We start from the raw sequence: 14,133 nt of genomic DNA on the forward strand, positions 1-14,133 counted from the left end.
AGAGTACGTGAGCGTAGAATCAGAGTGATGTTTAACAAAGTAATTTTTGAATGACTGATCACTAGATGCAAGGTGAAGATAACGAACAGTGATCAATCTCATAACTCCTACAAGCAATACACAATAGATAGTTGGGCAAAACACGGACCCCTGGACACACCAGATATGAATATTTCCTTTTCCTGTTTTTGTTGACTAAGCAACTGTTTATAATGTCAAAAGGTTTAGTCTTTAATTCGTCGTGAGGAGTGATCGTGTAAAGTGTTGAAAAGTCATACCTTTTGATGTTGTTTGAGAAAAGTTTTCATTTCAAATTTATCAAAAGTTCTTTAGAATTTTTTAGAATCCATATTTGATTTACACCACTTGGGTCATATGTTGCGCAAAAATGCGTTTGCAGTTTCTCCTTCACAGGTGGTGATATTTTCGCGAGGAGCATCGATAGAGGCTTGTTACATTTACTGGAATGTATCTTTGTAAGGGTTTATGTAAAGATTAGGAATCCAGTATAGGTACGGTAACTGATATTCTACCGTCCCATTGACTGGGATATTAAATGTGTTTAAAACTAAAGTATATACATCCATTTATATCTAAGCTAAATTCTGATATTCACCTTTCATAACACAAAATGTGTTCTTGAACAGAAATATCCCCAAAGTGTCCATACTGATAAAAGAGTTAAGGTACTATGTGACTATTTTGGACCGGCCGTACAGTCAGAACCCTGTGGTTGCGAGATTCACAATTTCGGAACATCTCTTTCTGATTTTCTTTTATATGCATTCTAATTTTATGTAGTATGTGGGAAATTGGTCAAATCATAAAGACATTCTCAATCAATATGACAAATTTGGCCCCACCCCACTATAATAATACCTACCCTTAGAATCAAATCATGAAATTTATAATCTTGGTAAAGAGCTACCTGGTCCTTTTAAGTATGAGAAGGCGAAGATAAGAAAAAGTTATGAATCTCTCTTGTAAGGAGTACAAAATGAAGACTTTGACATATCAGAAGTTGGATCAGGTGTAAGCATCTCATTTCGGCAGGTAAAACCAGCCGTGAGTCCTATAAAAATATGGTAAGGTCCCACGGGTGTAGTAGTATTGGTATGTGAAATGTATATCCCCCTGTCCCAAAGATGCTTCATACTAAAGAAGTAGTTACAGTTTCTAAAGTCATCTGGCCCTGAAAATATATGATTTTCAGTGGAAGTCCCAAAATCTGACATTCAAATAAGGAACATACAGTGTATGAATAAATCCAATTACGTTTAATGTGATCCAAAATTGCTTTGTGTTGTATAACAGGGGCGTGAAGTTGGCATAGAATAGTCAAAAATGCTAAAATCAATGGAAAAAGCATCAATTCGGGGGGGGGGGGGGTCCTTTCAGATAACATACAGCTTTTGCGTCGAGCAAATTGATATTCAAATTAATTTTTCATCTTATATTAATACACAATATACACTTGTATATTATTTCATTTCGTTCGACGGATGGACACTTTTTCCAAAGCAATAATCCGAATGAATCCTAACAGATATCAAGATCTTTTTAAAAAGGCGGGAAAACTCTTATTCGTAACATACTAATGCTATCAAATAAGAACTAACTTTGATTTAAGTTGAGATAGATACTTGGCATATACATGTATCTAACATATTCAATACAAAGATCAAGCGTGATTCAAGACACATTTTAAACAGATACTTTTTTCGGGCCTTTTTATGTTCACAATCGTAACTTGTTTTTTGTGTGGATTATTCTTCAATTGTTAACACCTACATTAGTCATTTACACCTATTCAGCCCACCCTGGTACCAAAGCCCCTGCCCTGCATCATGATATTTACAATTTTGATAAAGATCAACCAGCTCTTTCCAAATTTCAATTTAGTTTCAATTCAATGTTAAAGGCATTGGAGGTTATGTTATTTAAATCTTTTACGCATTAATATCATATGCCAAGTTGAGTTCAGTCAGGGGATCATGAAATTTGCAATTTTGATAGAGGCTTTACTCTCTAAATGACGATCATTTAGTGTTTCTTACACGTTTGGTTGTAAAAATTATGTTTGAGTATCGGTCAATTTATGACAGTTTTTGTCCTTCATTAAGGATCCGGGGTGCAGAAGTCTTACAAGTACAGTGGATAACATGTTCCAAAGTCGCCCAGTACCAAAAATCTTAGATATAGTTATCAAACACAAGCTTAAAATGGTATCATACAAATTTAATCCTATTCTGGAACAAAATTCCTATCTTTGGAATAATAAAATTTACAATTTTGTAAATGGCAATGTGATCGTTCGAAATAATCATCCATATTCAATTTAGTATCGATAGCATGGAAGAAGATGCTATGAAAATGTTTTACACATAAATAACTTTGATAAAATACTTTAAAACATGTATTTTTAATATAGCAACGAGCCAAAAATTGTGCTGTTTTACATCCTGTACAGGAAGTAGGTTTAGCTTCCGTTCTTAAATCAATGATTCACTTCAATATATCGTGGTTTCATCAGTTTTCGTCGAACTAATCCCTGTGGTTTACGTGATCGGGCAAGACAAAATCAAGTGAACAGTAAACTTTGCTTAAGCTTTACGAATTGCAAGAACATTATAGCAATGTATTAATCATTTTGGGGAAGGCGTTGCCTGACACCTTTATTAAGGACCATATAAATCTTCATCATATTGCAGAAAATGATATACATCTTACCATGGTTCTGGTAGCATTTGCCATAACAAATTTTCAATGATACCGCCCTTGTAATCATTTTTTCTTCAATAAATGTCATTCAGAAACGCATCTTAAACCAAATGAAGTTGATTGTTGATGTACATGTGTAACCACATTTTGGACAGTCAAAATTGGTGTTTTATGTACTTTTCTTTGGCCGACAATGTGCGCTACAAAAATTGACGTGAATTGTGTTACATGCATACTTCCAATATCTCCATTTCTTCCTTTGCTTGATGCCGTTGGTTCAAAAATATAATTTTGCGGGTAATTTCAGTTTCTAATTATAATTTGCCCCTCACTAATTGATGCACAAAAATGTATTGAACAGGAGAAACTCCTACACTTTACTCCAGGCTCTCTAAAAAAGTTTGTCCAATGGTGTGTCCCTACATAGAAATTTGAAAGTATCTGATAAATGTGACAATAATTCTTGTTTTATGGATTAAATTGTTTCTGCACATGGTTCTATGGGTCAATCAATATTTGGTCGCAGCAACTTCGGAAATTCCTTTCAGTAGTGTATTTTTAACCAATGCGATGCCTTTATGTTTAAAACTTATAGTGGCGGATCTAAAAAAGGTTTACACTCCCTCCAATTCAAGACATTAAGAAAAATATAAGCATGTGCCACATCTAGTTTTTGACAACTCCTTTTTAGTGAAAACGCACTGCTCCCCATTTATTTCTTTTCTTCGGATTGCCACTTCGCCTTTGTTGCGATCGCCCTGACAGTGGCACCGTCAACCTATCACACTGAAGGACTTGTAATGAGTATGCTGTCATGTAATAATTCATTAAGTAGGTTAAAGGGGCTGACTCACGATTTTACCCAAAATTTTGTTTTTCACTTTTAATGATCAAAATCTATTGTCTAATGTGTTTGAAAAATTTTACATGAAAATTAAGGTTATACATCATCACAGAGGCTCATTTTAGAGAGTTTATTATTTGTTTTGTAAACAAAGATTGCGGTATGCTATTGTTTACGAAATTTTCAAAAGAAATGGATATCGATCTAAGTATTATTATATCTTTCACATTTCAAGCATTTTTGGGGTGAAATGTGTCATCTAAAAGTTAAAATTTGCTACTATGCAAACTTAAGATGGATTATATTGCAAAATTAATATTTCACTTGTTTGTTTGTTTACATAAAAAGACTCGAGTCTTTGTTTACATAACACATATTTAAGGCTAAAATATTACTTTTATTCTTGCATTCAGAAGGTCAAAATTTTGGCTGTCAACATTAAATGAGCTATATTTCTAATGTTTAACATCAAAAATGAAAAATATTTTTATCAAAAATCGTGAACCAGTCCCTTTAATATGCAGAGAATGTGGAAAATACCAAGAAACAAGTACAAAACAAATGAAATACACGTACAGCTTCGTGATTATTAACCGGAAGCAACGGTGTAAGAAAACTTCCGTATAAACACAAATGTATGTCAAGTACTGATGTAGTTCTTCACCGTGACTTCCTAATTCAACTCTTCTTATTCACGTTTCACAGCTGTGTGATAAATATCATTTCAAATTTTCATACAAAACATTGTATCTGATGTTCCATAGGTTCTCTAAAACTGATAAAATGAGTTGGAAAATGTATTGAAGAACAAACCGGTAGATTGAAATCAGATGCAGAATTTATTTACAAACACAATATTATGTTTTAAAAACAAATCTCTATTAGATATCCGTCATTTTATACGGGCATTTGCATTTCATTGTCACGTTCATTATGACTAGTTCGCACAGCCATTTGAAAAAACAAAGGTGATTAATAACATATACCCAATGACTTTTTTAAACTGCAAGAAAGTGTCGTGTCGTCAATAACACGATTTCCTTTACTGCAACATATTATGTGGTAAACGCACGGTATTAATTTAAAAGAATTTTAGGGACCTTGTGATTTCTTCGTATACATTTAAAGAAAACTGATGGACAACAAGAGGTCTATTTTTGTGTTCTTGTGTCTTCTCTCAGTAAAAGGTATGTATATATATGTTTTTTATTTGATTGATCGTGATCACATATTCTCTATAATTACACATCGCTTTCAGATGGTTAAATTGTTAACATACATGTATCAGACAAAAGTTGTATTTTACGGTTTCCATCTTATGCAAAGTGCTCATTGCCTGCTCAAAGTTGAGTTCAATTTATTAAACCGTGCAGTGAATTTATTTGGTACGGTGTATAGGATCAAGTTCGGGACTCTTCGGGAAAAGTTCGGGAAAAGCGTTGTCGGGAGCTGCTATGAAAAAATAACTATGATTTTAAAAAGAAATGCAAAAAAATGTGAGGGGCCTCCGTGAACGAGTGGTTAGAGCATCGCGCTCAAAATCACACGGCATCTCACCTCTGTTGGCGGGGGTTCGAATCGCGCTCGCGCCGGTAAGTGAGAAAGTTCCCCAGTTTACTTTAGGAAGGTCAGTGGTCTCTTCCCAGGTACATTGTATCTGGATTCTCTCTTCCACCAATAAAAACTGGGCGCCACCATATAACTACAAAATTGTTGAGTGTGGCGGAAAACATCAAGCAATCAAAATGATGTGTAAGCACGTGCTTACAGTGCTATAATATAGCTACGCCACTGGAAGTGTTTATCTGATAACAAGAAACGATTGTTGGTCTCAGGAGGGAGCCTTTGTTGAATAATATGTATATAAGTGATATAATTATAAATCTATCTTTATAAAATGATAAATATGGGCCTAGACAATGCTATTATAAGTATAACTAACACTGAACACCTACACAGTTATATGCTGATCATGCCGTATACCAGTCGCAATTTCTCGGCTTGCCAGAAAGGCCCGATAATGTGCGATTGGTTGTAGACCTAATCCCCGTTTCGTTCTGGAAATTTTCATAAGGAGGTATTCTACATCGTCATAATGGCTGACTTCCTTTTTAAACATGGATGAAAATATAAATATCAGCAATATATGTCTATTCATTCCATAAATTCTCGCGTAGCTGAGTAGGTTATCACATCGACTGCCGAACTTTAGATCGTGTGTTGGAGTCCAGCAGGGGTTTTAAAGAACCTGATTCACAAACCCCAAAATATGGCCCTTGAAATATATAAAAATGAAAGTAAATTTTGAATAGGAGTATTGGTGTTATAAATACCGCAAATGTTTACAAATACATGGTGCTTAGTTCGTAACAGTGAGGGTTCTTTATCATGTCATACAAGACCTTCCTCTTTAAGGTCAAATCTGAGAGACCAATGACCATGACTTTCACTTCTGATGCCAGGCGTGTAGGGAAGTAACAACCACTTCCTGTGTTAAATGTTATAGAATTACATTAAATAAAAGTTCGAAGCACTTTTATGTTAAGTTTGTGAGTAAAATGTCCAGAATTTACACATTGATAAATTCTTCAAACAGTATGTTAGATATTTATACATATAATTTCAATTCGTTCTCTGTACCATCAATTTCAAGAATTTGAATACTTTTCACGCACTATGTTATTTGTTTTCAGGCGCGTATGTATATATACCGTTTTTGGATTTATCTATATCCACAACTATTTGAAAACTTGAGCTATCTGAGTTTGACGCAGCTTGTTTTTGCATCTTCCTATAAGATGAACTTCTATACAATAGACAACATGAAATTAGAGTGAGGTTTGGACATTTATTCTTGAACAAATGACTTGACAACAAAGTAAAGGCTGGGATAAGATTATGCAAGAACATGTAATATGACAAAATTTGCGTTACATAATTGCAAAATAAGGACGACTAGAAATGAAGTCTTATCCCAGCCAATGAAACAATTATTGTATATATGTCACAATATTTACATACCAGGTAAATATGCAAAACGTTGGTACATAAACAGGTGGGTGGAGGTGGGGATTGAGGAAGATGAACTAATTTAGCGTGTTTGGATCTATTGATGTGTAAATTATCGCTTAGATTTATTTTTGTCCTATCAAAACAATTGCAATAAATAACATTGGAATTATCATAGATTTGATGCGGTACCAGGATCGAAAATCGCACCCTAGTCTCCTGATTGTGAGGTGATCGCCCTAACCATCAGAATACTGCTACCGGATGCTTACAGTTTCTCTATGCAACCGTGAATTATCATGGCTACAAAGTGCTGACTATTAACATTCAGTGTTACTCAATCAATGGCAAACAAAAATATAAATATTTTGACAAGTTTTTATTAATAGATAAAATTATGTCACAATTTATGATCTTACGGAAACAAAATAAACAATGTCCTGACAGGGTAAACATTTCGTAATGCTATTTTGAACATTTACAGGAATTTTGACATGAAACTGAATAGAAAAAATGAGTCCTCTTAGTTGATATTTACCGTTCCTGTTTTTCTTGCAGATATCACTATCTTATCACAAAAATCATGGAACTGGTTTCAGGCGCAAGAGGAATGTAAAGCTAATGAAGACACACTTAAATCGAGTGATTTGAACGGATCAAATGAAGAATATTGGACGGGATTCTATCAAAGATATTCATCGTTGATAGGTATTTTAGGTAAGACGCTAATAATCGCTACGTCACGATATGAAACTTGATAGTGTAATAGTTCTATACAACGAGAGTAAGTTCTTTCGCAGTGCATGGTGACCAGTCGACAGGGGATGTTTACTCCTCCTAGACACCTGATCTTACCTTTGGTATGTCCAGGGGTCCGTGTTTGCTCAACTATCTATTTTGTATTGCTTATAGGAGTTATGAGATAGATCTTCACCTTTCATGGTACACAATTTTAGATTGTATCACCATTTTGATTAAGGTATAGTCATTCTTTCACACGTCAAGGTTATAATTTTGAACACCAGCTATGAAATGCAGGCTGGCGGAATCATATACAGAGATGTTTAAGGTGTTATAGTATTACCAGCATAAAGGAGAGTTTTCTATAACAACCAGAGTACTATTCTACATGATAACTCCGTTTCCCTAATCAGGATATACAGTGTAGGGCTCACGGCAGGTGTGACCGGTCGACAGGGGATGTTTACTCTTCCTAGGCACCTGATCCTACCTCTGGTGTGTCCCGGGGACCGTGTTTGGCCAATTATGCATTTTATATTGCTTATAGGAGTTATGAGATTGATCACTGTTTGTTCACCTTTCATGAGTAAATGTGATGTTTCGTTACTTTTATAATGGCATTTATCAACAATTGTATTCTATTAAAGCTTTTAATTCTGGGGCAGGCGCGGTAACTCTTGCATCCTTGTTAACCTTTAGCTGTAAACGTATTTAAAGGCCCGGTCCCACTGGCCTTTCGGAAGATTTGCGTATGAATTGCGCACAAAATTGGTTTATATTCGCTAAACATCCGCAATATTCGTGAAACATGCTTGTATGAGTCGGCCGACATCCGCACACGTTCGCAATTATCCGCAGAGGCACATTTTTCCGTTCCCAGGATTTTTGAGCTGCACAAAATTTTGGTTGCGGATGACTTCCGCCTTACATACGCAATGCATACTCAATTTATGAGCTGTATATCCGCTGATATCCGCTATTGACGGGGTATTGCGGCTTGTCAGCGGACTGGAACAGAGTGTAAAACGGATATATAGCGTGCCCATCACGTCCACGTCACAAACTAAAATAATTTGTAGTGAATGTATACAGACTGCCCACAAATAATGCGTTTGTATCACGTCTGCTTTGCATCTGATTTGCGAACAATTTGCGAATGCATAACAAATACTTCACGTAAGCCCAAATTTCTATATAAATGTGACAGAAATCGACATATTTGCCAGTCATTTACCAGTTGTATCCCTCATGGGAGAGCATCCGCAATCGCATTCACTTTCTATTCGTGAAATATCCGCTTTTATTCGTCATATATTCGCTATACATTATTAATATATCCGTAATTCATACTAAGAAATTTGTCATTATTGGCCAATTTTGTTCCGGACGACAACGAACGCCCGAAATGTGTATACTCAATTCATGCGCAATTATTCCTCTCCCCAGTGGGACCGGGCCTTAAGACAAAGAATATAAAGCGCGTTGTCTGTGCAATCAAAGCCTGAACCGAACTTGATTCAATCATTAACGGTTTCACGCTTGATCAAGGCTACGTCAAAAACTGTGATATTCTCTGTTGTTGTGGTACCAGGAGAACCGGCTCATCACGGTCACCCGTGGGTTCGCCTTTTGCCAGTTGATGGAGGCATTTGGGGTTTCTCCGGTTTCCGCCGGGGGAACTTATACATTATATATGCGGACTGTGACAAATAATTCTCACAGGTTTTTCATTAACGTTTTGTAATTTATACAATTTGTCATGTTCATCTCTGCATCTGGAATTAAATACATTGCACATGTACTTTTATCAGAATATGCGACAATAACATAAGATTATAAATAGGAAGTGTGTATATAAACATGTTTCACTAGCTTGAAAAGGCACATTGTATTCTTTTTCAAATGATGGATCAGCCAGAAAACAATTTACAAGCAAAGAACATCGCCTCCAAGAAATGTCAGTAACAAAAAGGAAATGGGGTTTTCCAAGGCCTAACACTTGTTGTTCTTGACTGAAAGATTTTGTATGTACCTGCTAGATATATTTCATCATTTTCAAGGTTTACAAAGAAAGTTTTGTAACATTTGATGACACCAATCTGGCGGTAAATATGTTCTAGTGACCAATTCGCAAAATTTACACAGCCAATTGTAATAACAAAAACTTCAGCGATGAATAAATCAATGAATTACTAAGTCCACAATGGCGTAACAATCAGAGGATACATGTATGGAAATCAAAAGGAGAATACATAGATTTCATTGCTAGAAATACCAATAGTTTTGAGGTAATTCAAAGCTAATGGTAAATTCGCTATGATGAGTTCTGTTTAACCTTTTACGTGTATGAAAGAGATCCATCTATACTTATAAATTAGCACATTTTGTCAATAAACTCCTAAACGCTTGCTCCATAGTTACTGTTTGCACCTTTCATATTGCTTTATATGTGAGGCGAAGTCCGTAAGCTATATTAGAAGCTTACTAAATTAGTGAACATGGGAAAATTTATTAAAAACCTACTTTCGTTTTCGATGAACTACATGTACCCCGAAATAGCCAACAGCGAATAGAGTGGCGAACATGCTTGGCGGATCTAAAACATTTTTTTTAATGACAACTTAATGATGATACGATATGAAGTAAATCGATCGTTGTTTATCGATACTTGAGTTTGATATTACAGAAGAAGTAAGCTTTGATAATTATATTCCTGTTCGTTTCTTCAGTCCGTGACTTTAGCCTTGAATCAGCCTTATAGAAATTTCAGAACGCTTTTAAGAAGGTGTTCTACACCAGATAAATTTGATATAGATGAAAAGTGGAGGATATGTACAGCAATGTTTTAAAATTGAAAATTTTCAAAATTTTATTTCGTCAAAAAATGCAGTTTCAGTTGAAAGCAATCTGAGCCACAAAGTACTAAAATTGGCCCTTTAGCCAAAAATAAATGAGACTTTCATAGTTGATGCTCAAACATTTATAGATTATAGAACAATTTATTTTATAACTATATCTTTTCTAGTTTTCGTTATACAGTTGATTAAACTTTGTGTTGTTTTTCAACAGGAAAACTATATAACGACATGATGCTTACGTCATGCTTTTGACGTTATGAAAATCAGTGTAATACACAAAAAATATATATGCATATTTTTGGGGCTTATTCTGGTTGTAAATCACAACTGTTAAAAATACTATGTTTAAATTTGTGGTGATATATTGCCCCCCCCCCCCCCCCCCCCCCCCCCCCAGCTGCAATAATGTAGCCCTCTCATTTTTTTTTTCAGGGAGAGGGCTACAACTCCTTAGGATCTCCGTAATGGTGCAAATGCGGGAGTGATTCACTCCCGCAACATTTGCGCTCAATCTAAACATTTCCTGACTTTTTTTACGTAAATAAAATGATATTCTATTTATGTTTCTTGGTCAATATATAAATTTACAACCTGCAACTTAAGATTTGTGAGGCTTTATTCTACCGTTTTCAACAATTTCGATAAATTCCAATTTCTCGATTCATATTTGTGCGCCATGTTTGATGTACTGAAGTTTCAACTTCCGATTGTCAAATCATTTGCATATGCCATATAAGGTTGTATTTACATCAATGGACAAGTATGGAGGCGAAAGCTATTTCGTCGGTATTGAAAAGGTTTGAATTTAATATCAAGTTAAAAACCGAACAGCAGAGTGTAAATTCTTTCTGCAACAATATGATTTTCCTTTCTTTGTCGAAGTGGCTCGAGTAACTACATTTTCGCGCTGATTGTCAATGTTTAGGTTTTTCATTAGATCCACCTACGAGATCTCGCGATAACAAGCATGGCGGAGCAGACGAAGAATTTTGCATGCTGTACATTATATTTAATGAAAAACACCTTTATTAGACATACCCGAGCACAAAGTTGGTATTCCTTTTGGTGTAAACAACATTTGGGACTAATACACAGAGTTTATTAATCGGTTATTCATAAAATTATTTTGCACCATTACGGAGATCCTATGGAATTGTAGCCCTATCCCGAAAACGTCAGAATGAAAAAAAATTGGATAGGGCTACATTATTGCAGCTACCCCCCCCCCCCCCCCCTATTCCCCCACCACCATCACCACCACCACACACATAACACTTTAGAATTGTTTTCCGCTTTATTGAAAATAATTGAAAAATCGTGATCAAAAATCAAACTTCCATGCGATGAAAGGACCACAGCAAATAGTATTGTTCTACCGTCTATCCCAAAGACGAGTTTATATGTTCAAGTTGCATATCTATTCGCATCAATTTCCATTAAAATTTATATTAATTGGCGATAAAAAGAGAGACAACTCTATAATTTTGGTTAAACTAACTAATTAGAAAAATGGATTTTTTAAACACCCCCCTTGTAAACTAATATTTTTTTTAATAAAACACGGTGGACCATTAAAATTGTCGGCACCTCTGAACTCCTAATTTTCTGAGCGAGGTATGATCGCCGTGGATATCTGACATCTGTGCCTCCTTTGTGCCACCGTGCACCTTCGTGTGATAAAACAAAGAAATAAATACTAAGCGAAACATTATAGTGGGTGAAAATTAAAACGTATAAAAAGGCGACTTGTATACATTCATATCATTTAATGATATATTACATGTATATAATTAAAAGTTTTATTGTAATTAAGAATATTAGATGATTTAGATCCGCTGTCTACATGTTTCCAGGCAGTGTAGAAACATCACAAAGTGTACAGTTGACGACGATTGAAATAAGAATGCGGACGATTTTTTGTTTATTCAGTGACTCACGAACTTATCCGTCTTCTGAATGAAAGTTGTAAAACAAACATACTATTTTTTGGTCAGTTAAAACACCCGAAAACCGGGGGTAAAAATCATCTTCGCTTGCCATGGGTTTTGGGTCCATTGTGCTCTTCGTAAACTGAATACCATTTGCTAGTGAAGATGGAAAAAATAATTTTAAAAATGTCTAGATTGTCCGCTTGCATAAACATGTATTACGGTGGTAAAAAAAAAATCTAGTAAATCGAATGAAGACGTAGTAATATAGATTTTGTATTTATTTTATTTTTGACTGAGAGGGCGTTAAATAGCTAGGCATGTAACATCGTTTAAGAAGGGGGGGGGGGGGGGGGGGGGAGTCCTAACTCGTGCCAGCCGAAAAATTTAACACGGGTAAAAAAGGGGAAGTTAAATATATCAGAATGAAGTGGAATGGTTAATTAACAAGAAGAATATATTGTACATTTCAAGATTCGATTAAACTTTCCGTACCTGTATACAATGTACTGATGCTCTCTCTCTCTCTCTCTCTCTCTCTCTCTCTCTCTCTCTCTCTCTGTATCTCTCTCTCACACACACACACACACACACACACACACACACACACACACGATGTTATATGTTATGGCTTCAGTACTGCTGTATAGCGTGTATGAATAGAAGCAACTAAAATGCAAATTGTCTATATATTTTTTGGTGAAGTAGTTGCATTTGACACCGAAATTTTAAAACATGCATCCTTACAGTAGACTTGGATGGGTCCATGTGGCGACATATCCACTGCACACTTAAAAAGAAATTGAATTCGGGAGGGGGATTGGGACAGTTTGATGAAGACCACCACCCACCACCTCCACCACACACATGTACACAATTTTTTTTTAAGATTGGACATATTTTAAGCTCCATTTCCTGTTGCTATTGTAGGCTGGGTTATTAAATTAAGATATATTTACTAGCACAACACATGTCCAGTTTATTAATTGGCAAAACACATATAATACAGCATTCAGTCCGTCTGTCTTAATTTAATTTTACCTGTAACACGCAATTTGATTTGTTGAGCGCGCTGGAAAAAATATTTGTTTATATTGTATAAATGTAACTTGGTATGGGGACACACCACCTTGACAATCAAGAGGACACTACTTTTCCTTTTTCTAATTTTACATTGGACAATGGAACACTGATACGTTGATAGGCCTTCGAACTAGGCCATGAAATTGAAAATCAACGGAATTAAACGTGCACAATAAATACTGTATTGTCGACCCCCCCCCCCCCCCCCAAAAAAAAAAACCAAACGCAGTCTTTGTTTACAAGTAAAGTTACATAAAAAAGACAACAACAACAAAAAAAAAAAAAAAAAAAAAAAAAAAAAAAACTCTTGACATGTACAACGATATCATATGTGAAATAAAAAAAAAGGTATCTCGGGTATTTGCAAAATTGCTATTTCTTATGGGGGTTACTTGATCCGCCTAATCCAAGCATAAAATGCGTCATACATGTCTCACAAACAGATGACGTCATGTCTCATCGATAACAGGTGGATGGCTATCTATGAATTGCCTACATAATTTACTGTGTCGGATTTAATTGACGAGAATGCTGCATGCTATGGTAAGTCATATTGTAGTTTAACTCATTTATTTTGAATTCCTTTTTTCCTGACCAGGCCCGAAACTTGGATACTGTAAATCAAAGGACCTGATCCTGTTAAAAAAAATATTGTAAACAATGTAAATCTACGTAAAGGTAGGTTAAATAGAACAGTTATTTCGAATGTTAACAGTCTAAAGCTGCGTAGTAACAATTTTGTAAGATAAATAAAGCAAAAATCATTCGATATGATATCAGTACCATACAAGAATACTTGCGTGAAGCCTGAATATTTTCCGATATCCGAAAGTGAAAGAAGACGCCATGTACCTTTCAGTCACTAGGCCTAACAGTTTCGGTAACTGTCGTTTCGTTTAATGATAATGTGTATGATAATAATATAAAACTACTAAAATTGTACAGTTTT

General features: G+C 35.3%; 1 protein-coding gene across 1 annotated transcript in view; it reads left to right on the forward strand.

Moving 5' to 3' along the window:
• The first annotated feature begins 4,522 nt into the window (after positions 1 to 4,522).
• Positions 4,523 to 14,133, forward strand: part of LOC125663541 (uncharacterized) — a 110,344-nt gene continuing 100,733 nt past the window's right edge. The window contains exons 1-2 of the mRNA XM_056143533.1: positions 4,523 to 4,752; positions 7,133 to 7,291. Coding sequence (XP_055999508.1) covers positions 4,701 to 4,752; positions 7,133 to 7,291 — 211 coding nt within the window. The 5' untranslated portion in view covers positions 4,523 to 4,700. The remainder of the gene's footprint in view (positions 4,753 to 7,132; positions 7,292 to 14,133) is intronic.

Source organism: Ostrea edulis, chromosome 7 (assembly GCF_947568905.1).
Source record: "Ostrea edulis chromosome 7, xbOstEdul1.1, whole genome shotgun sequence".
Classification (NCBI taxonomy): Eukaryota; Metazoa; Mollusca; class Bivalvia; order Ostreida; family Ostreidae; genus Ostrea; species Ostrea edulis.